Genomic DNA, 27803 nt, shown 5'->3' with positions numbered 1-27803 from the left:
GGGGTATAGCCAGTCCATCGTCAGGGAGCTCTGAGTTCACGTTCCTACAAGGGTGACAGAAACCGCAGAAACGAGGAGAAGCATTTCCAATTTTTTGTGTTTGACTTGAGTCAATTTCAGCATAAATTATTCCTCATGAAAGTTTGATACCCTGACTTTTAATTGGTCTGCTGCGGCCAGAAAGCAGAGCATTTCCATGGCAAAGGCATCATGTCGATGAACATGAATGAATTCAGGTGGAACTCATTAAGCATTCCTGTTTTCTCCTGTAATTGCCCTTGATGAACAATAATATAATCCGCCCATTTCAGGTGTATAATGAGTTCTATCCACCAGGATGAAGTGTTTTTTCTCTCTTTTTACCTCTTCCAAGGAGATTCTCTTTTTGGTCCGAGTCCTTTTGTCTGTTAGCACGATATATATCTAACCAGAGGTGCCAGAAAGTTTGTCACATAGAACAAACAAATCAGAGAAGCTGGTTGGGAAAGGGCGGGCCAAATACTTTGCAGGTGATTGAACGAACCATCTGTCAATCAAGCTCTTGTTGAAGCGAGTTGGGAGACGAAAAACACGTAAAACATCCTTTCCAGTGAGAAAACCCTTCAGCGTTGATCTTAATGATGAAATACAGTTATCATAAAAGCTGATGCTGTTGTAGCGCTACGCTAACCTCTTTAGCAGCCGCCATTCTTTCTGTGTCACGTCACACACACCTAAGTCTTAACACTGGTCTGTAGTCTGGCTTACTTCTATGTGATATTTGATGAATTCTCGCGTGAACTCGTGAAATCGTGAGAATCCAGCTGCCGTGCAATGTAACAATCACTAACAACAAGTTATGCCTGGAACAAAGACCATTTTTAAGGATTTCGCAACTTTCCAAGAGGGCATTTTTAAGCATTTTTGCTGTTTTCTTTTGAACTATTGTACTCTCTTCAAAAACCAAAAAAAAAAAATCCCAGTGTGTATTTTGCTCCAGATCCAGATGCAGATTAAACATTCCTAAACATTTTCTATTATTAAAATAACAAAAGTAGACGATTGTATAGCCTTGGCACCGGCTTTCTAGTTCCCATTATATTTTCATCTTACTTGTTTACCATATTTATCTTGGATACAACTTCAGCCAGTAACCCGTGTTGCCTCCTGGAGAAGGTATGGATTACAATAAGTAGTTTGTTCATGGACTCCGTGGCCCCGCGGACTTGAGCACAATCTAATCCAGACCCTGGCAAGATATTTGACTAACACTACAGTTCATCTGTTTGCTTTAGCATTATTTGCCTCGTCTTTCGGTGCCGTCATCCTTCTTCGAGCAGCAACTGTGTGATTTGGAGTCGGTTATTAATCAGCGGCTGCAGCCTCTGGTCCCCCAGTGCATGACATCCCCCGTTCACTGTTGTTCTTATCTACTCCGTTGACCTCGACTCCCTCACTCAAGAGAAAAGCAAACGTTTCTCCCTTCACCACCCTCACCCTCAGACGGGACTCGTGCACTCCAGCCATCGTGGATTACAACATGTTTGTTTCTGTGTTTTTTTTGTGGCTTTTATTGGCTGTCACCGAAGGAGGAGGGGCTGACTAAAGATTAGTATTGTATCACCCAGATTTAGCACTGACAGGCCATTTTCTTTTCCATTACATAGCTGGGCCCTTTGAAGCGTTTTGAGCCTTTTCTGGCCGAGTGTAAACATGTAGAAACAGCGGTCGCTATGCCCAGTCAGTGCCATTCAATTGTTCAGACTTTTCCCTCTGTTGTCATCTGTGAGATGTTATCTGATTATTGTTAGTATTTCACTCTCTGATGTGGCAAGTCTGTAGCTACCATGTACTTGACATCATCTTTGGTTTTGGGTTGCCATGGGGAACAACAGCAAAGCATTATAAAGTCATAAGCAAACAGCATTAAGGGGTATAATGTTATGATGTTTTATTGGACACACTCAAGCTAGGAACTATGGAGGTAGCTTAGACAGGGGTTGCCCATTTATATCTGCCCTGCTAGTGCAAGAAAGATATACATCCTGTTGAGGCACAACCTACTCTCAATACCAAAAAAGTCCCTTTTCCCTCTGCTGAGTTTTCCAAGAGAATTGGCTGACCTAAGTAGGTCATCCTAACTCACCCTTTCCGAGTAGTTATTAACAAAAATCTACCGCATATCTAATTTTGCTAAAATTATCCAACAATTGCTAATAAAAAGAGGTTAATATGAAATGAAACGTCTGGAGGAATAAAGAGTCGTACATCTGGGTCTTCTCAAACACAGGCGGTCTCCCCTACTCTTTTACTGTTTAATATTTCCCTATGATTACATAAAGTTTGATATATGGTGACAGATTTAGTCAACCATCAGACACAGTATGGTAGCTAAAGTCATTTAGGTACCTGTAGTCTGTGTAGTAGGGTAGCTCTGCTCTGAAATTACCCATTTGAAACTGTAAATATTTAAGTATTGGATTACTTTCCTTATGTTATTTTTAACTTAGTATGATTCTTTATCTTTGACAGTAAGAAGGTTAAGCTTACATGTACACAGCGATATACATGTGTATGCATACCTTTTAAATTTGTTTTGGTTCTGCATTAAATTAGTCCTGAAATGATTAGTCAATTAATCAAACTGTCAATTAATTAAAAATGTATCAATGACTATTTGGATTGTTATGCCTTTTGTTAATTACAATGAACTATTCTCTCTCAGTTTCCTGAAAACATTTGCAGGTTACAGCTTATTACATGTAGTGATTTCTGTGATTACACTGTTTTCTTTAGTTTGTTGTTGAGTCATAGCAATTTTTAGGTTAATACTCATGTTTTGGGTTTCTACTAAAACACGTTTAATGTTCAAAAAAACGTTGTTACTCTCATTCTGTCTGACTGTACGCTCTGGTTTAGCACCGTTCAATGGAACTGTGTTGCTAGACAACAGCTCTGCTCTATGTTTACTTCCTGTCAGCTGTCTTTCACTTACACTTCAACTGGAACTAAACTGGGACACATTTACAATGCTCACTGTATCGGCCCGTCCCTTGATGGTCCGAGCCGAAGAAGATAATGTGTAGTCATGTGACTAAACCAATATGTCCAGCAGGAGAGCATTAGCCTCAGGCAGTGAGCTCAAGGTGCAGACCAGAGTCACAGTGTTAAACCCAGCGCTTTCCGTGTGTCTGCCTGCTTTACAGCTTAACCCTGCTAAGATCCGCAGCAGACCAGGCAGTGTCAATGGATTTTCTTCCTGCGTGCCGGCTCTTAAAAAAAAGGCCAAAGCCTTATGTGTCAGTGTGCAAAAGTGTTCCGATTTCAAACCCCCCTTTGAAGAGTAATCAAAAGAGGAAGCAGCGTGAGATGAATGTGTAACCATATCTCCCCCCCTCTTTCTCTCCGTCTTTCCACCTCTCTTTCTCTCCGTCCCAGTCTTTTTCCCCTCCGTTTCTGCCGTTCCTCGCCCTCCCATCAAAGCCGGGGGAGCTGGCGTCCACATACAGGCCTGTCAGAGGCGTTCCAACATTTGTGTGGGATATTAGCAGAAGGCTGCATATTTATAGATGCTAATATCAGCTGGAGGATGGATGTGTGTCCGTGCATTAGTGTGCATATTGCAGTGTAACGGCCAGTCATTAAACCGAGCCGCTCTGACTGACACCCACCCTGCCGTCTGACCCCTGACCCCTGGACTCCTCTCTCTTCTGTTAACGGGTCTTTTAAATCGCTGCAGCCCCGATATAATGGAAAAAGACTGCTCCTACGACTACTGGCTACATGCTACTGGTTGCTGACCTAATGGCTTGTAAATTTCGCCCTTTTTTTGGGTGTACAGAGAGATATGTGTGACACAATGCAGCTGGAATGCTCAAACCCTTTAAAAAAAACATACTTCAAATATGATTTTAGTTTGAGATTTGACTGTAAAAACTCCCTGGAGTTGTAAAAGGTGTTCTGTTTCCTAAATATGGAATTTCACATCGGGTTTTAAATGGGCATTCAAAGTCTCACGTTCTACTTTTAAAAGGTGTTTTCAAGGCAAATCCTTCCTTCTAAAGTGGGAGAGTCGTATAGTAATACAGCAGTGGTCTTAAAATATAATAATATATAGCAAAGTTTGGTTTATCATACAGTAGCCATGAAGCAGAACAGCATGCGTGACTAAACGTGGGATCGACTGTTTCCATTTTTCAAATCAAGGAAAGGTTTATTAAGCGTGTTCAGTCTTTTCCAGCAACACCCAGCATCGTGCACACACTCTCTCTTCGGTTCTTTCCACTGCAACCCAGATCCTCTAACTCTGGCACAAACTGCCCTATGAGCACTTTGCTCATGAGCACTTTGCTCACCGAAAACGATACACGGAGGCTGAGGCAGGTGGGTGGTCAATAGTCATGTGACCCGACTGGATTGATTAACATGACTTCATGTGTTCTTTCCTTTTTTCTCTCTCTCCAGCTGGAGCTGCAGTCGTGCTGTGTGTTCCTGCCCAATGACAGCCTCCCCTCCCCGAGCACCATCATCTGCGGCGACATACCCGGCACCGTCCGCAGCTGGTACCACAACCAGGCCTCCATGCCCGGGACTCTGGTGGTCTGCCTGCCACAGATCAGTGTCCTCAGCGCCGGGCACAGGTACATGGAGCCACTGCAGGAGCTCCCCTTTGCAGTGTCCAAGCCCATCCTAGAGGAAGGTAGGTTATCTAATGACACGTCAACGGGAATTTGAATGATTCAAATCCTGTGAGAAGATCACCAAATGACCTGGTGTCAAAAGAGATTGATTTTAATGTTACACCTCTGAGAAACAATGATGGGGACAGGTTCATGGGTTAAAAGTGGGAGTCCAGGAAAATAAATTGCAAAGGGTGGGAAAAATCGACTTAACTATTTTTTTTTTTTACGCGTGCTTTTATTAATAATTGAAATAAACGCTTTCATAATAGTTATAGGCTACATAATGTGAATTCATCATCATTACGGCCTTTTCAACACCGAGCAAACCTTTGACCCACAACTACTCATTTACCATGACAAAAGACAAACAAACTTAAGTAGAGCGACTTTGAGAGATAGATCTCGCACATGTGGTGTGCACACCTGGGTAGAGTTGACATAAGCAACACTCAGACGGGTGAGCAGTGTTTTCTCTTTGGCAGAAAAAAAAAGGAGGGGAAGGGGGGGGCACCCTCCTCTTTTTTTTTCTCTCTCAACTCTTCAATGACATCAGCATTGGGCATACGGATTTCAAAACGGAGGAGAAAGAAAATATGACAGCAAAAACAGTGACATCAGCAGCCTTGTCAGTGTTGCCGTAAAAAAAAAAAACACAACCCTTTGCTTTTAGTAATTCATTCCTACCCTTTGAAAAAGCTCTTCATCTCGCAGTTTCAAAGCGCCGTGCCTGCGGCGCACGGGAAATGTGCTCTTCATGGCCCCGTGCTCGTGAACACATCCCCCCCTCCCCTTGGATGATTGCTCTACCAGGGTTGGCACGTTAACAAACTCGAGCTTTCCCAGTGTGGCATCCCGTCTCAGATCCACAGATTTCAAATAGACACTCATTTTACAGTGTGTTTTCATGGGATCCTCTTCCATAATACTCCTTAGTGCATCTTTAATGCTTTCCATGCACTTTTCTCATCCCGTGTACAGTAATTGGCTTTGATGTTAATGGTAAGTGAAAGGGATAATCTAGCTGTCATGGTGTTTTTTGATAATGAGCATGGCCTGTTATCCCTCTTGCTATTTTAATCAGCTGCACTTCTCTCTTTCCAAATCTGTCTTCGGGCCGTGGTCGCGCTCGTCTCTGTCATCCGATCATGCCAGGGCGCGCTAATTGTTAAGTCTGCAGGCTCTGAGATAGGATCTTGCTTGGAGACCACATGCTGAGGTGGCCCCGGCTGGCATGGGGTTCTGATCTCACTGAGGTTTGGGCAGCATGTGGGCACAATCTGGACACCTAATCAAACAGTAGTGCGTTCCCATAGTGCATTTGTGAAAATTTGCATCAGGAGGAATGTAAACGGCACCATCTGGGCAGATAACGGGGCCGGGATGTTAACATTAAAAATGTAATGTTCAAGGCCTCGTTGTCCGTCAACTTTAAATGTGTTTGACCACCAAGCATCAGTGATGTAAACACAGAGAGCACTTCAATCTTCAATAAAAGAGGTCCACTAATACTGCAGGGAGGAGAGTACGCAGCCAAAATAAGAAATAGTATTGTGAAGGATTTATCGGAAAGGAAGTGTGTTTATCCAGCTTTTTTTCAGCCGCTCCTTATAAATATAAATGAATGAAATATGTCCAATCATTATCTGATCTGCAAGTCGCATTGACGTGTGGACACACATCTGCGGACGCAGCCGAGTTCCCATCCAGCCGCAGGATCACAAAATTTGCATTGGAAAGACGAGTCGAGAGATTCCTCTCTCTCATCGTTCTGCTTCTCTAAATCTCCGCCATTGTCTCTGTATTGCATTTTTCATCCCCTCTCCCCCTCCTCATGTCTCCCACCAGGTGATGCCTTCCCCTGGACGGTAAGCCTGAGTCAGTTCAGTGTGTACACGTTGCTGGGACAGCAGCGAAGCCTCAGCCTGCTGGAGCCTATGGGCTGTACCTCCACCCTGGCCGTCACCTCCCATAAGCTGCAGAGCTGCTCCGAAGGGGGACACTCCTTCGTAGTCTGCCTCCACGTCGATCTGCAGCCCGTCCACGTCAAGTGCTCCAACCCTCAGGTCAGTCAGGACAGCGCTGGATCTCACGTTGTAGTCCTGAGACTTAACATGTATATTTATACAAATCATCCACGTTGTAAACTTCCCTGAAATGTGAACACAAGAGCCCTGGCAGGACGCCGCTGCCTCGGCATGACACCCTCGTAAAGATTGACTCCAATAAACAAACTGCCTCATCTTCTTACATACTATGATTTCCACGAGGAGCGTAAACAAGAGAGTGTTGCCTTGTTTGCTTTGGTCAGAAGTTTTGAGGTCTGAGTGAAGGAGAGCAGGGGGATCGTTGTTTTACAGCGTGTGATTATGTTTCAGCGAGAGCGTGATGAATATGGACGGATTGGAAAGGCTTTGTCTCCCAGTTAGGTTGTTTTTCACTGCACTATAATCACATCTACATGTGCCATTACACATGTTTTGTTTTTTTTCCACAATTGAATTAGCCGTATTGAGTTAGGTTTCCTCTGTAAACACTTAATTGGGGCGACCTTTCGAGTGGTCACACTGTTAAACGTCCCTGACCACAGTGATGAGCCATGGTGATATTGAGGGGAATTGGTACCAGAAACAAATGAAAGGCCTTAATCTGGTAGTGGTGAAAACTTTCCCAGAGATGAGGAAAGCTGGTGGGTTATTAAGGGAAAGTTTCTTTCTTCTTTCTCCCTCTCAAACGGAGTGCCTGTGTCTGGCAAAGCTGGAAAGGCTTATTGCGATTATATGATGAGTCATTATTAGTTTTTGGGTCCAATGAAAACTTCTCTTCATTCTTTCATCGCAATTTCTCCGCGCTCTCTTCCCATCTGCTCGCCTCCTCTCGCTCTTTTCTTCCACTCCTCTGTGTAAATGATTGACTCGAGGGGGGGTTATAAGCTCATACTGTACCATTTCAAGTCATGCGGCGGCTCTTTAAGAACTACTGCCAGGGCGACCCCGCCCTCTTCACAACAAAAGAGACCTCACACTTCTCACTCCTCTTTCTAATTAGCGTTTCCATTTGTGGGAATGTATACGGTTGTCAGAGCGCTGCACACTCGGGATCACCGCGACAGTGGGATGAGAACACTGCAATGGGTGTGCTGCTGTGGGTGGTAGAGTTACAGCTAGCGTTTGGAAATCAATCAATAACTATCACACTCATTTTGAAACATTAACACATGTAAAGTCAACACATAAAACCAGAGCGTTTTTGCCTCTTAACTGTCGCTGGCGTCCATACGACATTTTTGTGACATTAAATCAGATTTTCCATAATACGCAGTGCATTACTTCATGGCACAAACACAGGTATTTTTAGAAACTGGGGTGAAACAGTCGAGCTTTTTAGGGTTTTTTTTCTAGATCTTTCTTAAAATACTTGTTTGTACAGGTAGACACAGTTATTGTGGTTTTGAAATTTAAGATCATGAAGAGCTTCGTCATCTGTGTGCCGACGAAGTGACTGCACACTCCAATAGGCACGTTTCTGAATGGATTTCTCAGAAAATGTTCGAGCTGCAAAAGCAGCTAAGATATAGTAGGAAGTGAGGTAAGTGTGAGGGTGAGAGAAACATTCTGAGTAAAATGGATAAGCAGTAGTAAAATAAAGTGAGAGGAAAAGGGACCCGGCCATACAAAGACACAGTCACACACACACACACACACACACACACACGCACACACGCACACACACACACACACACACACACATAGAAATGACACACAATCACAGGAAAATCAGCTTTCATGCAGCTTTCCAACAAATATTCTTCTCTTTTTATGGAGAAAGCAACTGTTTTCATTCACTGGTCAGTTTTTGCTTCAGAGATGTCTTCATGTCTTCAGACCAGTGGAAAGAAAATATTCAAAATACACATTTAGGTGTTTATTTTTACTACTTTGTCTGTTTGCTTCTGTAGAATTCTCCCAAATTCAACACATTTTAATTACTATTTTGCATATTGAAACATACAATTTAAGAGAACCTGTGATACAGAATTGTCTAAATAGAAGTAATCACCTGGGGGCGTTTCATGGTGACTCATCAAAATGTATGTAAATGTAATAAAACATATCTTTAAAGGTTGTTTCTGCTTCCTCTGAGCCAGAAATCTCCACTTCAGCAGCACTTATATACTTATATACAACAATCCAGTTTCATTCCTTCTATAATCTGACTACTAGCCCCATTTATACAACATTTTAGTCCTAAAAACATGGCCAAAAATCGATGGAGCTTGTACCACATTGACCTGGGTGTCTCCCCTTCACAACACTGTGTTTGTAGAGCCCTGTGCGTCGCGCGTCGCCTCCCATCCGATTATGTGCGTCGCTGTGAATGATTCGTGTGGGTGTCAGCAGAATGGGGTTAATAGCTGTGGCCTTACCTTATCAGGACCACCTTGAAATCTCTTGCACACACACACGCCACCGCCATTTGCTTTGACCTTTGACACAAAGCCTACAGCATTTCAGAGAACCAAGATGCACACTCCTATATCTATCCACGTGTTCACTCTCAGCTACCACGCATCCACAACAATATCACCTGTTTCTACGCAAGCTGTGCTTAGGTAAAGGAGCGCGGATCACTCACCATCTGCACGCTCTCCCCTCTTTCATCTGTGTTTTTATGAATGACTGTAGCAGCCTCCTGTTCAGTCTCCGGTTTGTACTACTGCAGCCCAGCAGACGTCCTGTTCTACAGATGACAGGTCTTTGGAGAACCCGGCCCTCCGAAACACTTCCCCAACAAGTGAAATGTGGCATATGTGGTGTGAGCTCATGTAAACCTGCGAGCGCGTGTGTGTGTGTGTGTGTGGCCGAGCCTGACAGCAGTAGCTGTGGTGAACCCACCGACCCCCACCGCTCTCTAATCAGGGATATCATGAGCCGGAAGTAGATGGGATAGATAGGATGGAGGTAAGATATGAAGTTGTAAGAAGGTGGTGTAATGACCCTTCATGTCAGCCTCAGCGTGCTGGCCCCTTCCCTTCTCTCCCCTGTTTGCTTCCTCCACATCTGCTGCTGAGTGCAGTAGGCCTTGTTGTGCTTGGTTGGACTTCCAGGCCCCCAGACTCCCAGAGACGAGAGCACGGAGCCGTACCTCTCCTGACGGCGGTTGCACTCCGGTCGGGTATGGCAGACAGCTGTTGGCCCCGTCCCTGGACGGCTGCTGGATCGGCGTTAGCAGCTCTTCCTGGACATGTTTGAAATGGCCCAGCTGCAATGTATTGTGCTGCTTCTCGTTTGATTCATGCTTATTTATGGAAGGCCTCCCTGTAAAACAGGCGTGTGTGCCGAGCAAAAGCCAGTGAGAATGTGTTTGGAGTAGAGAAAGCCATTTTCGCGTGGGCGATCATGTGTCTGTGCACCTTTACTTTTGAGGGACCCTCAGTGGTCAGAGTGGGGGGGGTTAGTTAGTTAGTTGGCTGCAGCAGCATTTGAAATCCAGAAGTTAGCTCACTGTGAAAGAGTTTTCTCCCCTTTCTCTCACTGAGTGAACGCATGAATAGCTGAAAGCATCGCATCACATTCCCCTGCCTTCCCCTCATGTTTTCCACTCTTGTTTTTGGCTTTGTTGTTGTTTAAAGCGGAGGCCCTCCGTTCCTGTGAACACATGAGAAATAGTCGAGAACACTTGATGCCGAGCCTTCAGTTTTTCCTAGCCGCGGTGAGTTTTTCAGGGGAAATTGATGACACAACTCAACTTTCCTCTGTGGGTGTTTCGTTTGGGAGTGTTGTTGTTATGGATAACAAAATTTTGCACTGCGGAGCAATGCCGTGCCTCGCGAATAATCACCCATCGATTAGAAACATGCCCACGTGGGCTTTACATCACCTCTGTGAAATGAGGCCTCTCCGGATGACGAGTCAAAAGCAGCGTTGAGTCGGGAGAGTGAAAGAAAATGGGAATAGCGGTGCATTTCTGGCTAATATTTCCTCCTTCTCTCTCAACTTTAACTAGGTTTAGTGTCACATAACTACAAAGCTGCCATGCCAAATCACGGTAATGGCCTCAGAAGTAAGAACTACACGAGAACTCCCCAGTGCAGCTGTTTGAGTCAGACCTTGGCAAACACACGTTTGAATCTGGTTTCAAATATTGCTTGTGGTGTGTTAGGTCTATCTTCTAAAGCACTCAATTGGCACACGAGACTTCATGTATTGAAAGTGTATTCAGCTGTTGGTCTAAAGCGGTGGATATGTACAGTGTAGTGTCTATGAATGGGCTCTCGGATAACAACGGAACATGATCCTGCATTGTAGTCCTGACTTTAGATGACGTTTCATACCGACGAGTGTTCTCCTCACGTTCTCCGCCTCTGTCACTCTCCAGGTCCAGTTGTTGTACGAGCTCCTCCTCAGCTGGAGCTCGACATGGGCTCGTCTCCAGAGGCACGGCATCCTGCGTCAGACCTCCAACATCCCAGAACCCCCCGCTGGTGCCACTCCGTCATCCCCAGTACGCAGCAGCGCCGGCACCGCCCTTCCCGACACCAGCACCTGCAGCCCATCTGCAGATTTTGGCTCCCCCACTGAGGTTTGTTATTCTCACCCAGCTACACTTTTAATTGTGTTAGTTGTGTTTTTGTGTTTTTTTGTTGTTGAGGAATTCCTGAATTTGCACGTGAGTCACGCAATAATGATGTGCTAGTCGAGCCTTTGTTGTGTATGTAATTGTATGCCTCTTCACTGGTGACATCCGGGTCCAGAGGCAGGATGTTTTCAGGTTGTTCTTCAATCCGTTCCAGTTCATTCTTGTGATTGTGATATCTCAGGAACTTCACATTTGGCTCCTTGGAATCAATCAAATTAGGGCACAGACGTCCACTTGGATTCGATTTTGTGGTCAAAGGTCACTTTCACCTCACAAAACACGCGTCTGGCCATAATAACTCAAGAACTCCTTTGTTAATTATGATGCTTTAACACAAATGTCTTAAAGGATCTAATGATGAAGATAACATTTGATACGGAGAGGGATGTAAACCGCACTGTGACTGCTTGGCAGGGGCATTCAACCATGAGGCGGTAATTCCAGTTATTGTTATGAGCGGTTGAGTCAGTGCTAACACATGCAATGTGTCTGTAAAGAAATCTGTTTTGTTTGGGAAGGATTTTTCAAAGCTGGAAAAATCTCATCAGTTCTTGTGTTTCTTGCATGATTTTGTCTTACCCAGAGCAGATACTCCAGATAGACTGTGAGCTCTGTTTGATTCATGTAAGCTGGGCCTTGATTGAGTATAAACCTGTCTCTTAATTTAGGGAAAACAATAACCTGTATTTACATTTTTCGCTCCGATAAAATATCAAACCCAGAGAATGAAGCATGAAGTGTAGCAGTGCGTGCAAGCATGTGCAAAGCTGATGGAAAACTTACAATCAGAGTTTTTAAGGGGCATATTTTTCTTTTTTGTCCCTAGATGATGCTTATTCTTGCTTTTGTGGCAGGGGATTTTTTTTTTCTCCTGCAGTAGCAGCAACAGTGACTAGCTGGGGGTCCCTGGCCTTGGGGCCTTAGCCACCAGGGCCTTGTGCAATATGACTGTGTGTATCCGTGTAGTGGTAACACGGGTGCATAAAAATGATGGTGTTGATGACTGTTTGTGTTGTTAAGCACTGGCAACTAGCCCAGGATTTAATGCTATTTGACCACCAGGGCGCTGTCAGCCATGTGAGGCCCCTGGGGGGTCACAGCACAGCCATCATACCGCCCCTGAGAGCCAATAAAGGGTGTCTGTTTGACAACACACTCACATGGGGTGGGGGAGAAGTGTTTCATGTGTCGACGTGCATCGGGGTCCGCGTTTGTTTCCGATGGTATAGCGATCAACATGTGTGCGTCATTTGTGGAGCGGCGGTTCAGTGTGGCGGCGGAGGCCCGACGGTATAGTGCGTCAATAACAAGGCCACAGAGGCCCCCTGACAGCCCACTTGTCACTGTTTACCTAAGTACAAACACTGGTAGAAGTGTTTAGTCCTCGGGGAGGCTGGGTGATTGAGCAAGAATGTAGGAGCTGTTTTGATAAGTCTCAGCAGTAGTGGCAGCAGCCCCCCCCCCCCCCCCCCCCCCCGCTCAGTCCTCCAGCTACGTCCAGAAACCTCTGCCCTATAGACCAACCCTTCCTCCGCCCTCAGCCGATCAGTTGACACAATATTTCTGTGACATTTTCAAATATGGGTTTGTATGAATTGATACCCCATAGTCCATGATCCATGCTTTCTTCCATCTCTCTCCCTTCTTCCTTTCATCCAGCCTCACTCACTCAATCTTTTTTTTAAATCTGTCTTGCTATCGCTAAACCAATCCTTTTACCCTCCCAACCCTTCTCCATCCCTCCACCTGTCCCTACATTTTTTTTTAACTTCTTTGATAATCTGCCTTTCCCTCCATCTTCCCAAGACACTTCCCAGCCTGCTGTTGTCTTCCAATGTTTGGGTCTCTCTGATGAGCAAAGACAAACTCTGCAAAGAAAATAAACCCGGATCCTCAGCCCGTTTATGGCACAGAGGCCCAGGAATTAAACTGTATACTTTACAACTTGGCTTGTGGAGGTGTGGGAAAATAGCTCCCTCTTAGAATGTGTGTGTGTGTGTGTGTGTGTGTGTGTGTGTGTGTGTGTGTGTGTGTGTGTGTGTGTGTGTGTGTGTGTGTGTGTGTGTGTGTGTGTTTGTGTGTGTGTTTGGGTCAGGGTGTATGTGTTCGGGGGCCCAATCTGAAAGTTCATGAACGTGGCAGGGCCCACCTCTACCAACGCCACATCACAAGGTCTTCAAGGTCTCACCTTGAGAACAACAGGGGAGGGATTTTTAAAATGTTCTTTGGCTTTTTTGGAAATTATTGTTGATCCTTTTTTAAAAAATGTGCGTTTAATATGCAGTTTTGGGATGTTTTTGAGATGTTCAAGCAGCCTTCTTTTCAAAACTTTATTTCTCCGTTTGAGTTTTTCAGGGTTTTTTCTACAATCGTGGGTGGATTATTGACAACTAAACAATTTAGGGGTTTATTTGTAGTCTCTCATTTTAAGCTATTCTAAATTAGCACTATTCATCCATTGAAAGTCACATTGAAAAACACTGTTTTAAAAGTGTTTGTTTTTAATAAAAATAATTCTTCTTTCTTAGTGGCTGTGGTAAAATTCGGATCGTAAGCGAGGCTGAGAGTTTTTAAACGACAGCAGCAGTTCTGGCTGGGAAGCAGGAGCAGCCGGGTGTCCGATGCTCCAGTGTAACCACGCTACAGTACACAGTGGTCTGAGCTTCCCACAGCGCCAGCGGTTGGCTCCTGTTTCCACACATGACATTACAGAGTCTAATCCTGCCGACTGGCCAGAACTGTAAACTAAACAGTCCTAACTCCACACACACACACACACACACACACACACACACACACACACACACACACGGTCCCATGTTTTGACTCCAGCTCCACGATGATTAGTCCCCAAATGGCAGTTGACACAAGAATATCTCTCATTGAGACTGACTGAACTCCATTACTAGCGGGCTCATGTTGCTGCCAGTCACTGTCATTACACACACACACACAGACACACCTTGACTGCTTGCTGCCATGGAAACTCCTAATGTAAGACACTTGATTGCACTGAATGCTACTTCGAGAGGAATTAAGCGATTCAGGCCACGTCTGTTCAACCTCTGCTCTGTGCTTCAGCTCTCATGTAGACCATATCATCTGGCTTCAGACCATATTTTAAAGACATTACTAATGCAGAAAAACCTGTAGGTATTTCATATAAGCAATGCCCAGCCCTGTGTTTACAGTATAACTGTTTTTTTCCATGCGCACATATTCTGTTTCTGTCTCCAAATAGAGATTTTTCACTTCTCTCACGTCTGAAAGCTAATGCTTCTCATGGAGCACATGCTTGTCATCTGTTTCTAGCGGTCTCCCTGTAACCTTGAATCTATTTCTGAATACGTATAATCCTTAATGTATTTATATTATTGTCATCCGTTGTTATTGAGCTGCGCTGTCAGCCACCCCTCAACTGCGCAATTAAATTAAATTTGCAATTTAGCATGGGGCCCTCGTCCTTCTCCCCCCCCCAGATGTTCACCAGGGACATAGTTTCCTCATCTGGACCCTCTTTGAGACACTGTAATCAGCCAGCAGCTGTGGGGTTTCTAATTGAGATGGTTGATAATCTCCTCACCAACCGCAGCCAGCCTCGATAACCATGACACAATCTGTCATTACCACGCTGGGATGGGAAAAGTTGTTGGAAAAAGTGAACCCCCCCCATGCCTAAGCTGCAAATTGCCATATTGTTTGTTTGCAGGCTTTTCACTTTCCGAGTCAGCCACGCAGATACATGTTTGGAAAACAGATATACCAGTGAGCACATGAAATAAATGAAAAAAAAATGTCCCCAGTGCTGTCATCCTCAGTGCCTTGCCAAACCCCCAGTAATGAGATGAGAGCTCACAGAAGGCAGCCGCCTCCGCCGCATCCTGCTCGCCTCTCCACCTCACCCCACACCACCTCCGGTCTCTCCCGGGCTGCGAAACGCGTGTGTGTGTGTGTCCTGGCCTCCTTGAGTGAAAGCAGGCCACATGGGTGCTGGTGGCTTAGTTCGGGGTTAACACCAGTGACAGCTCCACACAATGGTCCTCGTCCCCCCACGTCGCTCAGCTCCGAGCGGAGCTCTGCTCACCAGACACTGATGTCATCTCCACGCCAAAAGGCCCCGAAAAAAAGCTGGCGGTCGCTTTGTTATGGCTACTTGCGCAGCGACGACACTCTCAAACACACGTGCACGCTCACGCAAAAACACATGGTTGGCCACGCACACAAGCAGATAGCACACGAGCTGACAGGCGCAACACAAACATCAGAATTTTAAGGTCAATCCGTGCACATGTTCCTTTCATAGAATGTCATTTCTTGGTGTGTTTGACTGTTCCCTTCAATCCGACTGACTAAAATGTGAGTATTTAATGGCTTTGACATTGATGAGAAAGTGACATTTCTCTGCCGTTGATTTGTTTGAACAGATGAACAGAAATGTATGAATTCCGTCTCTAAGCTCTAGTAAGTTTCCCCTTAAATCCTCCCTAGTTCCATTCTTCCCAGCCCTGATTGAACGGATCCCGTTTTGGCTCCCTAGGGTGACTCGGTGCCTGCCGGGGACGACAGTCCGTTCGCCGACACAGTGACTCTGGAGCAGAAAACGAGTACCATCGGTGGCACCAGTGGGAAGGTCAGCCTTTGGATGCAGTGGATGTTACCCAAGGTCACAGTGAAACTGTTTGCTGCTGACCCATCTGCCAAAAAGACAGGTACCTAACCTCAACATGCTTTTTTCCCCCCAAATAAAATAGATTTCAATGCATTTTCCATTCTATTGTTGACTAGTCTTACATTGTGAGACGTTAGAGAAAACTCATCCGTAAAACAGGATTCGTTTTAGCTGCAAATGTGTCGGTGTGCAGCATAAAAGAGCGCAGGAAGCTATTTAGAGCCCAAACTGTGCTGTTAAGTGATCCACCCACACCTCTCTTCACATTCAAACGCACTCGGAGGGGGGAAATGCAGCTGGGGGAACGGAGGGAAAAGACAAATAAATAAATGGATGATGAATTCCAAGCGAACCGCCTCGTGTCCCCTTTAGATTTAGTGGGGTGATGAAAGGCTAGATTTACCTTTAATTGGTGGCTGTAATATTTAGCATCTGCCAAGCAGATCGCCCAGCTTAAGGACTTTACATAGTGGAAACGGAATGTTTCGGGGAGGGGGGGGGGGGACCTCACAGAGATGGTTTGACTTAGAGACATCCTAAATACGCATTGCTTTGGATTTGGGTTTAATGTGTGCCATCTGAGCTGCGAGATGAACTTACCACTGGATTTTCTCCGCGCAACACGTTAAGCGTGTTATTGAAAACAAGAGCCGTGTGCATGCGATATATTAGATGCCTAATATCACACGGACATTCTTGGGGAGATCAGTAAGCCACAGATATGACTGCAGACAATCGGCTGTGATGTAAGATGTTTTCCAACTGCAAAGGAAATAGGATTCTTGTTCCTCCAGAGAAATTGATAAAAAAAAAATCCAAGTCGTATCAGTTCTCGGGTATAATGTTATGCTAGTACGTGTTGGGAGATTAGAGGTAGAAATTCAAGCATGGGTCTCGGAGGCACAAATCAGTGGTGCACTTCTGCATTTAAGACTAAGGGTTTCCAGTGCTCTTACAAGCTGGGTTTGCAAAAGTCATACATCAATATCAACACCATGTTCGGAGACTATGAGTGTGACAACTTGGGAGAGTTCTTTCCACACAGTTATCCACAATAAAGCGGACATGCCTTGTGTTCCCACTTTAATACGCCCTTAGGAACGCCCGCGTTTCTCTGAATGGCCACAAGGCAACGGTACAACAACGGCAACCATAGTTTGACATGCATGAAGTCTGTTTTTTTCCCAAGCCAGCCTGTGATTGTGGGACTTTTTCTTCGTGGAAACAATGAGAGAGAAGCAACAGTTAAGCTCACAGCCTCGGTTCAATACAAAAGTTAATCAGTCCGTCTATGAAGCTTACTCACTTTGCTGGGAGTGGGCGGGTTCGTTTGCGCACAAGGTGCATCGAGGCACGCACGTACATTTTGATGAATACACACACTGGAGAGTGTAAACGCACACAAACTCCTCATTATGGGATATCTCAGGTTTACCGGCGTACCGGCGTTTGTCAGTATGACTTCCCCTACGCATGTGTATGCATTTGCATATGTGTGTGTGTGTGTGTGTGTGTGTACATTGGCTCTCGCCTTAATCAGCCAAACATTGGTCCAGTTTCTCAAACACACTGTGTGTCCACTGTGCAGGAACTTACCACAGCAGCTGGATCAGGACCAAAGGCAAGACCTTGGCAGGGTTAGCGGCAGTGCAAGTCTTTACCCGCAGAAATGAAATTCACACACACAGATGAAACTTCCTCTACTCAAGACTTCAGCTGTATTTGCCAAGTACAATGATGGCCATATAGTACGCTTAAAGGGACAGTTCAACCCAAATAAAAAAAGACATATTTTCCCTCTTACGCGTAGTGCTTTTAACAAGATTTTTTCATTTAAGTTGCTTAATTTTGGATATATCGGTCATATAGACGTCTGCCTTCTCTCTCATATAATTTGAAAAACTCAACATCAATGTCTCTTTCCAGAAATCGTGACCTGGTTGCTCAAGATAATCCACAGACCTTATTGTGAGCAGTTTCATGTAGGAACTATCTTCTTTCAGCCATAGTGATCATTTCTGGAAAGGACATTTGCTGTTGAGTTTTACAACTGTATATTTTCAGAGCTTTGAGTGCCATTTAGTTCCATTATACTGGAGAGAAGGCAGACATCTCTATGGTTGATTCCTCCAAAACTAGGCAACGCGCAGCAAAGCAATCTGGATGGATAAATAACACAACAGCTAAGAGGGGGGATATGGATTTTGGATTTTAGGGTGAACTGTCCCTTTAAACAAACACTGAGGGAGAAATTTAAAAAATGGAGTTGCCTCATGAATGTCATTCTACTGTAATTCACTTCCTGATCTTTAAAAAACTCTTCCCGTGTGTTTCCGTCAGAGATCTGTGTCATCAGTGAACTCGAAGACCTGAGTGCCTCCGTGGACGTCCAGGATGTTTACACCAAGATCAAATGTAAAGTTGGCAGCTTCAACATCGACCACCACAGATGCAGGTAGAGTACGCCTCGTTCACGCAAACACGTAACTGCATCCAACTCTAGGTCGATATGGCAAAGGTGGGAGGCGGTGCTACAACTGGGACCCTCCAGTTCAAGGTCTGTCTGTCCACCAGGTCGCCCTGCGGCACCCACGCACTTGTGTTCTCACAGTCCCGGAGTCTAAACACACCACTCCATGCACACTTCACCACCAACGCCACTAACACTCCCTGTCTGTTCCCACTTCTGCTCACATGGGTGATTCCTTTCGGATTATCACCTCGGCGTCATCGGCGTTCCAGACAGCTGTTGCAGACAGACTAACAGGCTGGTGGGCAGGCGGACCAGACGGGCACGTTGAACAGGCTTGTGAGCTGGCCCGACACTGACTCACAGAGCACGGGAGGGTTCAGTCCATTCTGCACGCCGGTCTCGTTTCTCTGAGCCTGCGGTGTCTGAATTGCTTCACAGAAACATTTACACGTTTGTTGGGGAGGAAAAACCACCGGGCAGCGTTCCTGCATCCTTATGGTAATCTCTCCCCATGTCAAGTTCCAGTCAAAATGGGATCATTTTGCTCTGGGCTCTGAAATTATGAAAGTACATACCGGCGCATGGTGAAATTGAAGCTGTAGCTGAGGATTTATATATATTTTTCCCCCCGCACAGGTTCTTCCAATCAATTAAAGGGTTGGCGTCGTTTCAATATCTAGATGCTTATGTTTTCCTGTATTTCTGTCTCCTTACCTTGATGGCATACCGCTGTGATGGAGCCAGCAGCCCAGAGCGTGCTCTCCGTACGTGCCTGAGGTCTTGTTCTGTTGGGAAGAGACCAATTTAGCAGGAGGCAATTCCCTCTGTCTCTGTCTGAGGAGATAATGAAACAGCGATGTATAACGCTCCAGCATGCTGCATCCAGCAGACCATACTGTGTGTGTTTTCTGGGTGCCTACGTGCCTGAACAGACATGTTCCTATAAGTGGCTCCTCTGATCGAGCCAGGCAGTGAAAGGGAGACGGGCCTTCCTGGGCCGTGCGTACGTACCGAACCCCGTCATTAGCAATCAACGCTCCCCGCCGCCAATATGATAATAGATGTGGATTCTGATTTTTCCATATTTTTAAACTCGCCTCGCCCGCGTCCTCGCCGGCATGCGAGTGCAGGTCAGAGAGGGAATGTCTTGCCTTTGAACCTGACAGGCAAGCATCTTGCAGACCTCCCTGTTTGGCTGCACTCGGCTGATTAATGTTCAGGCCACATGTGTTGCATGCAGTATGGAGAATCAACCTAAGCCAGGACAATGTCAGTGGTTCGACACTTTCGGAGCGTAAAGGTGTCGTGGGTCGTTATATCACACTGCTGCCTTCTCCACAGGTGTGTGTCCAATTGCTTCTGAGACGGAGCCAACCCCTAATCTCTTTAGTAGACCTCTATGCCTTCCTAAGTAGATAATGGGTCAATTTTCTTATTTCTAGGTTATTTCAGTTTAATGTGCTTTTAACAACATGGTCTCAACACACTTTTAACCGACCAAAGCTCTGGCAGCCAGAAGCACTCCATCATCCAAGCCAGGTTATAGTCATGGCTGTTTAGGACACAGTGGAGGACCTCTGGGCTCCTGGCCCACCCTAATCTGTATCATCCACATATACAAGAGAGCCCACTGGGGTTGGAGTCCATATTAATCATTCTGAGCAGATAATTGTTAGGTATGTCATCACCCAGCCCAGGTTATTTGTGTGCAGTGGGTCAGATTAAATCGAGCCTGACAGAGAAAATGTATCATCTGGCCATGGCTATCTCACCGCTGGAAAATGAACGGAAAGTTAGATAGGGCAGGCAAATATGCGAGGTGAATGTATAATTGAATCCCTGATTGTATCAAAATAGGAGGAGGACATAAATAGGGCGGAGGAAGGGAGGAAAATGACAGAAAAGGAGTCCCCAAGGAGTGGGAAATAGGTGGGCGTAGGTATGGGGCTCACTAATCACGGAGCAGAGGTGAATTAAAGGGAAACATGGAGGCGATGGGGGGGATTGGGTCTGAAATTCTGGAGAAACTTGAGAAATTAGGAAGCTTCTTCTCCTTATTTTAGCCAGGTCTCCATTAGCAACGGTGCTCCTTGAACTGTTCTGAAGCGCAAACACGCCTAACCCCCCCACCCCGAGAGAGGACGGCCGGTGACAGTTCACCCTTATTCGCTCCAAGGAGCAGCTCACGCAGATTGGAGCTGATGTCTTCCAGCTGTTCCGCAAATGGCTCGGAGCGAAGGATGCCTGGATTGGACTGGAGAGAGAGATGGTGGGAGAAATGAGGAGCTCGTGGGGGGTCCATATGTATTAGTCACTCTTACAGCGGAGGGGGGAGATTACAAAGAGATATTCACATAGGCACTCACAGAAAAGAAGTGGCACAAACACACATACACACCCACCAGTAGGCCGACTCTCCGCTCCCAGTGTTCTGCTGGGGAACAATGAAGAGGGAGGGGGGGGGGGCGGCGTAAAAGATACGATGCAGATGGTGTTGAACCGTTTCCATTGTGTGAAACATTTTGCCATACATGTGCTGTGCATGATTTGGCATCCTCGCGTTACTCTAATAACGGTGCATGTATTTGTCTGCGTGGGTCTTATTATGAGCTGTAGATTCCATGGCTGTTCTGCTGAGAGTGATAAATGTTCAGTTCTTTGATGTCCGCTTCACAGTTGCTTTCTGCTTCTTACAGATGGCCACAACAACAACAAAACAATGGAAATTGGATGCATCACATTTTTTATATTCATATAAAGTTGTTTATACTAGGAATGGTAATTTCATACATATATAATGGTCATTTTTCATACATTGAATGCATGCCTTGGAGTCTCAATGTGTGCATTCTCTGCTGCAAGTTTGTGCATAAATGTTGCCTGTGGTTTGCCCATCTAAATGCAATGTTGCCATTAAAGGGATATTATCAGTGCCTGCCACAACAGTATGAGTAATCCCAGATGCCCAACATAAGCTCGGCCTTGTGTGTCTCTCCAGGCCAGGCCAGGGCTTGCACTCTGGCCACTATGAAGGACTCATTCTGCAGTGCAAGGAGACAGCTGTGGTGAGGCTTCTGCCTGTCCCAAACCAGACTTAGAGCCACCCGTAGGCCTGTAAATACTGTGCCTCTGCCATTCTGCTGCTCCTAATCAAGGTCACTCATCTCTGCTCATGCTGGACAGACAGGAAAACCAAGGAAAATCATGATTTTTTTGGCTACAAAAACTTAAATTTCCCCTGAAAACAGAATCATATCACCAATAAATCCGATTTAGAGAATAACATTCCCCTGTCTCTCCAGTGGCTCTGATTGGCTAAATAATTAATCAAACTGTTCTTCTGTGTGTGTGTCTGTGTGGGAGGAGACTAGGAGATGGGCCTCCATTCTGATGATGGTCTTATACTGGTACCTAACACATGAAAACATGTTGGATCAACACGTTTTCACCCCCAACTCGTCAAACGCTGCAGTGTGGTCAGTGTTCCTTTAAACTCGGCGTCAGTGTCCGACGTGTCAACGACTCCCATGACGAAATGTTTACCTTCAGTTTTTGCATGGGATACAAACAGCTGTCTGCTGGATGAAAGTCCTGTGTTTGTTTGTCCAGTCCTGCTACGTCGGTTGCACTGGGTGTTTAATAAGGACGTGGGTGTGTTGACATTGGAGTCGGTTACTCGGTACGTCATATGCAGACACTAAATGGTGACTCGGTGCGTTGTGTCAGAAGGCGAGGGGCACTGACTAAGCTGTGGTGTTTGACGGATTGGGAGTGAGAACGGTTGGTTGGATGGCAGTTGAATTAAGCAGTAAATAGATGGAATGATGAGTATTTATCTCACTGCTCAGGGATGTATGTCCCTTTAAATTATAGCCTTTTCCATTGGGAATACTGCTCATCCTTGAATTAAGCACTTCTTATTACTGGATCGTATAAGACCATTCCACAATACGTCAGCTGGTTCAAGCAGGTGCAACTGCCTTTGGTTTTAATCAGTCCATTTTTTTCCAAATGATCCTGAGGTTTCATGCTTTTCTGTCTTCTCATCCCTGATTGTCTTTTTTTTCCGATCTTTCTGCCAACGTTCTCTTTGCCCCCCTCCCCTGTGACTTCTTGCCTTCTCTCTGTCCCCCCCCCCCTCCCCCCTCTGTCTCTCCTCCTTTCCTCTCCTCACCTCCAGTACGGAGGAGGGTGTTCGGAGCTCGGGCAGCTGCGGAGGAGTGGTCCTCTCTTGCACTGACAAGCTGAACAGACGCACTTTGTTGGTTCGACCCGTCAGCAAGCAAGAATCTTTCAGCCACTTCTCTGGCTTCTTTCCTCCTGTAAGAATCCAGCGCTTCTTCTTTTGAGTTGACTCTGCTTCACCTCCATTAACAGTGGCAGCTGTAATTTGTAATCATCACAAATTACTCAAAATCAAACACACAATGCTTTGAAAGAAAATACCTCTATGGATAGAAACACAACACACCTGAACTCTGAGTTACTGAAACAGCTATCAAGTCCACTTTTACTGGATGGTTTTGCAGACTTTACACCGGTGTCTCAAACATATGGGGCTCTTTTAATCATGCAAATGTTGGAGGTAATTGTCTTTTAATTCAATGGGTATTTCAGTGATTTTCGCCCAGTATTTGCTTTATAAATCACCCATGAGATTGGAGATCTGTCTTTTTCTGATGAATCAGAAATAATTCAGCCTTAGTATTCAGCTGCAGTCCATTGATTTCTAAGAATGTGTGCATCTCACAACGATCTCTAAATGACTGCACAGAATATGAATGCATTTGCTCTAGAACACCTTTCAGCTAGAAGCTTCAGCTTGGCTTTTTTTAAGAGTTGTGTACGGGATAAGAGAAGGCTGTTTTTTTGGCTGAGGTTAAGTCTTTTTCTTTAAATAAAGCATCGTGGAAGTCGGAAGCTATCTGGCCCAATTTGTTGATATGTCATTTAAAAGTAGAATTTTGACTCAAAAAGCATTAGCAGTCGAGAGTTGTGTTATTTCAAGCCCGGCCTGACCCTCAGCCAAGAAATCAGACCGAAATAACACTGAACATTTCATGTTTTTGTCTGCCGTTGCTCAGTGTAATGACATGCATCATCAGTGTGATTTGTCCTGTCTGACCACCGGCCAGACGGCAGCCAAAGTCCTGGAGGGCTCTCACCAGCAGCACGGCTTCCTGTCCATCACCTACACCCAGGCCGTCACCAAAAACGTCCGTCACAAACTCACCACCCGCCCGGAGCGGCCGGCACGCAGCGGCGCTGCCACGGATCTCCTGGCAGACGGCTCGCCTCAGTACCTGAGAGAAATCCTGCTGACAGCCCAGCCCTTTGATGTGGTGCTCTCCTGTCCCTTATTGGCTACGGTAGCGGGGGTGTTCCAGGTAGAACCCGTCAGTTCCTATAACTGGAGTGTCTCAAGGCTTCTCAATGTTATTTGACAGTAATGATGAATATATTGCACCTCTTTTATGCAGTTTGATAGGCCACCCATTAAAACGGCAAATCTCACGATTCAGATCTTGTGGATGTGTTTGTTTATACGTCTGACTTTTTTTTTTTCTTCGTGTCAGGCTACAGTACCGAGACGCTACAGAGAGCGTGGGAAGTCAGTAGGTCAACCGATGAGAAGCCACACCCTGACCTCGCGATGTTTGCCTCTCATGTACATCAACACCAGCGTCATCCGGATCTTCTGCCCCGGGGCGCAGGACACACACACGGCATCAGGTTAGAGAAGGACTGTTTGGGACAGTGTTATGTCACTGGCTGTGTTTACATTCTTCACGTCTGTGGTGCCTGTATGAAAGTCCCTGTCATGGCCGACCAGACATAGCAGTCGCCACACGTTTGCTAAGAGAAATAGTTGAGGTTCTGAAGAACCAACCACAGTTATATACACTTCTTCAGAATATAAAGTCTTTGTCTGCTGGTAGTAATGACTAACAGTGGTATGGCTCTGTCAGGCAGTGTGTGTGTGAACTGTCTTCATATCCCACATTATAGAGACAATAGAACGTTGGTTTCCTCTAAAAAAAAAAAAACCCAGTGGGATGATACTTACATGTTTTGTTCAGCAGGATAATCTTCACAAATGAACACCAGTTTGAGTTGGGTTTTTACGCATGGATGCATTGCCAGAAGTAAAATGCTAAACTTAGGCTATAAGTACATCACGGCCACATGTCCGTACGTGCTGTGAAGGTGGTTTAGTCTCATTTACCCATGTTTTAGCAACCGCCTTCTTGAAGATGTGTAAAACCTTCTAAATGAATAAGAGGGTTATTTACTGACGTGTTATATTTTGTAGCACACACGTCAAAATCTCTTCAGCTTGTGTTTAACCACATTCCTGATTTCAGGAATCCAACAAAACCCCAGAAAAAAAACCCATTGACTTCCAGACAATTGAACTGGAAGTGCAGAAAGTTTATGAAGTACAATCTAGTCGTTTTTTCTTCTATAGTCAGAATAGGAGGGGGAAATCCAGAACAACAATACTGCATATTCTAACCTGAAAAATATATGTATTGAAATGAATAATAAACCAGGAATTGAGTTGACTCCAACAATGTCAACACAAGCTGTGAAGGTAGATATATGGTGCATTTAATTGCTTTAGCTTGTGCAGTTGTACCTAATAAATAGGCCAGTGGGTCTCCATGTCCCTCCATGTTAAGGTTATTCGATTGTGTGTCTCCCTCATCAGATCCCCAGGTGAAACGAGAGGACACCCTGGTCTTAAAGCTGGGCTCCCTCAGCATGGCCCCGCAGGCTGACAACCCCCTGACTCGCACGGTGCTGCGAAAAGACATCTACCAGTAAGACCAGCTCTCTCCTGAATACAGCCTCTCACCACTGAATTCACATTATGTCACTATGTGGACGTTTTCAATACAAAATCAATATTAATGTCCACCATGTGTGGCTTTTATTTTCAAATTTTCATTAAATATATTATTTAATAAATAATATTAAAATGGCTAAATGATTAAAACTTAGTAAATACAAAAAAGTATTTTTTAAGGAGTAAGTATGAAATTAAGACGTTAATATTATCAGCCTCACACAATAGTACCAGTTTTAAACCAATGTTATCTTCCCTGTTTGCACATCCTGTACATGTATCCATGTTTCTCTACCTCATACAGAAGTTTTGCTAGGATCATTTTGTAAGTTACATCACCTGTTTTCACAGGTGGGAAGAAAAAAAGTAATTTTGGCCTCAAGAGGCTGAAGTGCACCACAACCCCATGTTATAAAAAGGATGAAAAAAATGCATGTTACACATAGAGAAATCATGCTGACAACAACCACAAAAAAATCACCTGCACAATTATTTTCTCCACTACTTTCACAGATGGAAAAAATAAAGAACAAAAATAATTTAACGATTTAACGCAGGAGAGATCAGACTTAGAAAATTGATCACCAGATCCTTTTCCCTTTTACCCCTCTTCTGTCATCATATATTTTACACATTTTTCAAACCGCTGGTAGACCGCCACAAGACTCACCTCACGTCACACTCCATGAAAGCTATTGTGAGGCAATTGTTGTTGGTGTCACTTCTGTGTGTGTTTGCTGTCTTATGGGACGTTTTTATGGTAAAGCGAGTGACAGCGCCACATAGTGGTTAAGCCAACGCAGTCAATGACAGAGAGCAGTGAGTGACACCTTGGGGGTCTGCCGGGCCATCCAGCTGAAACACAAGACTGTTGACACAAGCCCCCCTGTGCCACGCGGATCAAAGCAACTAGGCAGGGAAAAATCTGGACTTCTGAGGGAAATAGCTCCGCGCAAAACACATTTCCCTGCTATAGGCAGCTAAAAGAATCTGGATTGTGTCATAGCTGCCTCAAAACCGCAGCCCCACAGCTTGTGTGTGTGTGTGTGTGTGAGAGAGCAGTTGTGTGAATGGGCAGATATGGAGCTGGCAAACACATGTAATGAGGGAGATAAAAGTGGTGCCAAATGCTTTGTGCAGCTGCAAGTGAGATGTGAGCTGACACAAGACGTGAAGTGGAGGGAGAAAAAAAAAAGGGGGAAAGTGGACAAGAGAGGGAGAGGAGAGGCCGCTTTAGCCTTCATCGCTGCCTTCGGTTGGTGGAAGTGTCACATGTAGGGAGACTTCAGGGAGGCAGAGGATTGGCAGTCTGGAACCATCAAGGCAAGATGGAGAGGATACCACACATTTCTCCATCACAGTCTCTGATTTGCGTGTGTGATGTATTGGAGCAAAGATGGTATTGATCAGTAACCATAGCTACTGTTTTGCAGGAACTTTTGGGGGTATTTTATAGAGCTAATGGGTAGTAACTACTCTGTTTCCATGGCAACTCCGCCTGGATTTCATTTTGTTGACACGTTGGCCATGTTGTTATCATGTCAGATGATAACTGATGATCTTGTGGGCATGGAAAATAATCTGGAAATTTTTCTCAGACTTTTGCCCCAAAACCAGTCAGACCAGCCATGTAATTTTACCCCATATTGGCCAATAATGTTCTGCCTGTGGTAGTTAGAGGCCTGGTGGCTCTGTGGCTGCGGTGCCCACATCTGCTCACAGACACAGATTGCCTCGCACACCGCTCCACCCTGGCCTGAACAACATGCACGCGACCATGCGGCCCTCCACACGCACATGCTCACGCAGCCGGACACACACATGCACTTGCAAACACGATTACTTCCCTCCACTCGGTCGGGCATTCACACCCCACATCTGCAAACGAGCACAACCACCCGCTGCACCTATGCGGTCAAATCTACGCGTACGCTTACTCCGTCAGAAACACTAGCAGCAGGCATGGCCATGTGTACAAACACACCCACATCCACTCACCCCTTTAACCTCTACACACAGAAGCCAAGAGCCACCACTTCCCTCTCTGCAGCGAAACCCAGGAATTATGTCAAACCGCCCTCTGCGTTCATTCTTCCATTTGTAACCATGCATTATCCTCACCACCTTCCCTGTTCACATCTGCCCTCCAATTTGGGATGATCACACTTCTGAGTCACATGATTGATAACCCTGAGATCAGGGACCCGAACATACCGTCCGCGAGCTACCGCTATGTGCCGTATCTGCGCCGCCTCCCGCTGCGTGAACCCCCAAGTCGTAGAGGGAAAGTGGAGCTCGGGGTCTGTAATCATGCAAACCCGATGTGTGTTTGCAATCTATAACCAACTGTGGCTATAGGAAGAAATATGTCCGTGAGTGCCGGTAGCCATTTGCTGCAATTCTGTTTAAAGCCCACCACTAATTACATCCGTTGTCATAATTGAATGACTGATCCGAGCGGCCACGCTGTTATTGTCTACTGTACATGAAATGATCGCCTCGCAAACGTCTAAA

At 45.4% G+C, this 27803-nt stretch overlaps 2 protein-coding genes across 3 annotated transcripts in view; one reads left to right on the top strand and one right to left on the bottom strand.

The window, feature by feature from the left end:
• The window catches only part of LOC311024283 (polyadenylate-binding protein 1A), a 477590-nt gene that overhangs the window by 238902 nt on the left and 210885 nt on the right, over positions 1–27803 (bottom strand). The window lies entirely within an intron of this gene.
• vps13b (vacuolar protein sorting 13 homolog B) overlaps positions 1–27803 on the top strand; it is a 317809-nt gene that overhangs the window by 150716 nt on the left and 139290 nt on the right. Inside the window, exons 23-31 of one of the 2 annotated variants that reach the window (XM_084026605.1) lie at positions 4444–4678; positions 6507–6724; positions 11037–11240; positions 15835–16006; positions 18307–18421; positions 22620–22761; positions 23575–23826; positions 24016–24172; positions 25152–25263. In XM_084026605.1, the coding sequence (XP_083882731.1) occupies positions 4444–4678; positions 6507–6724; positions 11037–11240; positions 15835–16006; positions 18307–18421; positions 22620–22761; positions 23575–23826; positions 24016–24172; positions 25152–25263 (1607 nt within the window). Of the gene's footprint in view, positions 1–4443; positions 4679–6506; positions 6725–11036; positions 11241–15834; positions 16007–18306; positions 18422–21437; positions 21505–22619; positions 22762–23574; positions 23827–24015; positions 24173–25151; positions 25264–27803 lie in introns of both variants that reach the window. The other variant, XM_084026606.1, reaches the window with a different exon arrangement.

Source organism: Eutrigla gurnardus (assembly GCF_963514095.1).
Source record: "Eutrigla gurnardus genome assembly, chromosome: 14".
Taxonomy (NCBI): Eukaryota; Metazoa; Chordata; class Actinopteri; order Perciformes; family Triglidae; genus Eutrigla; species Eutrigla gurnardus.
This window is presented reverse-complemented; position numbering and strand designations above follow the sequence as displayed.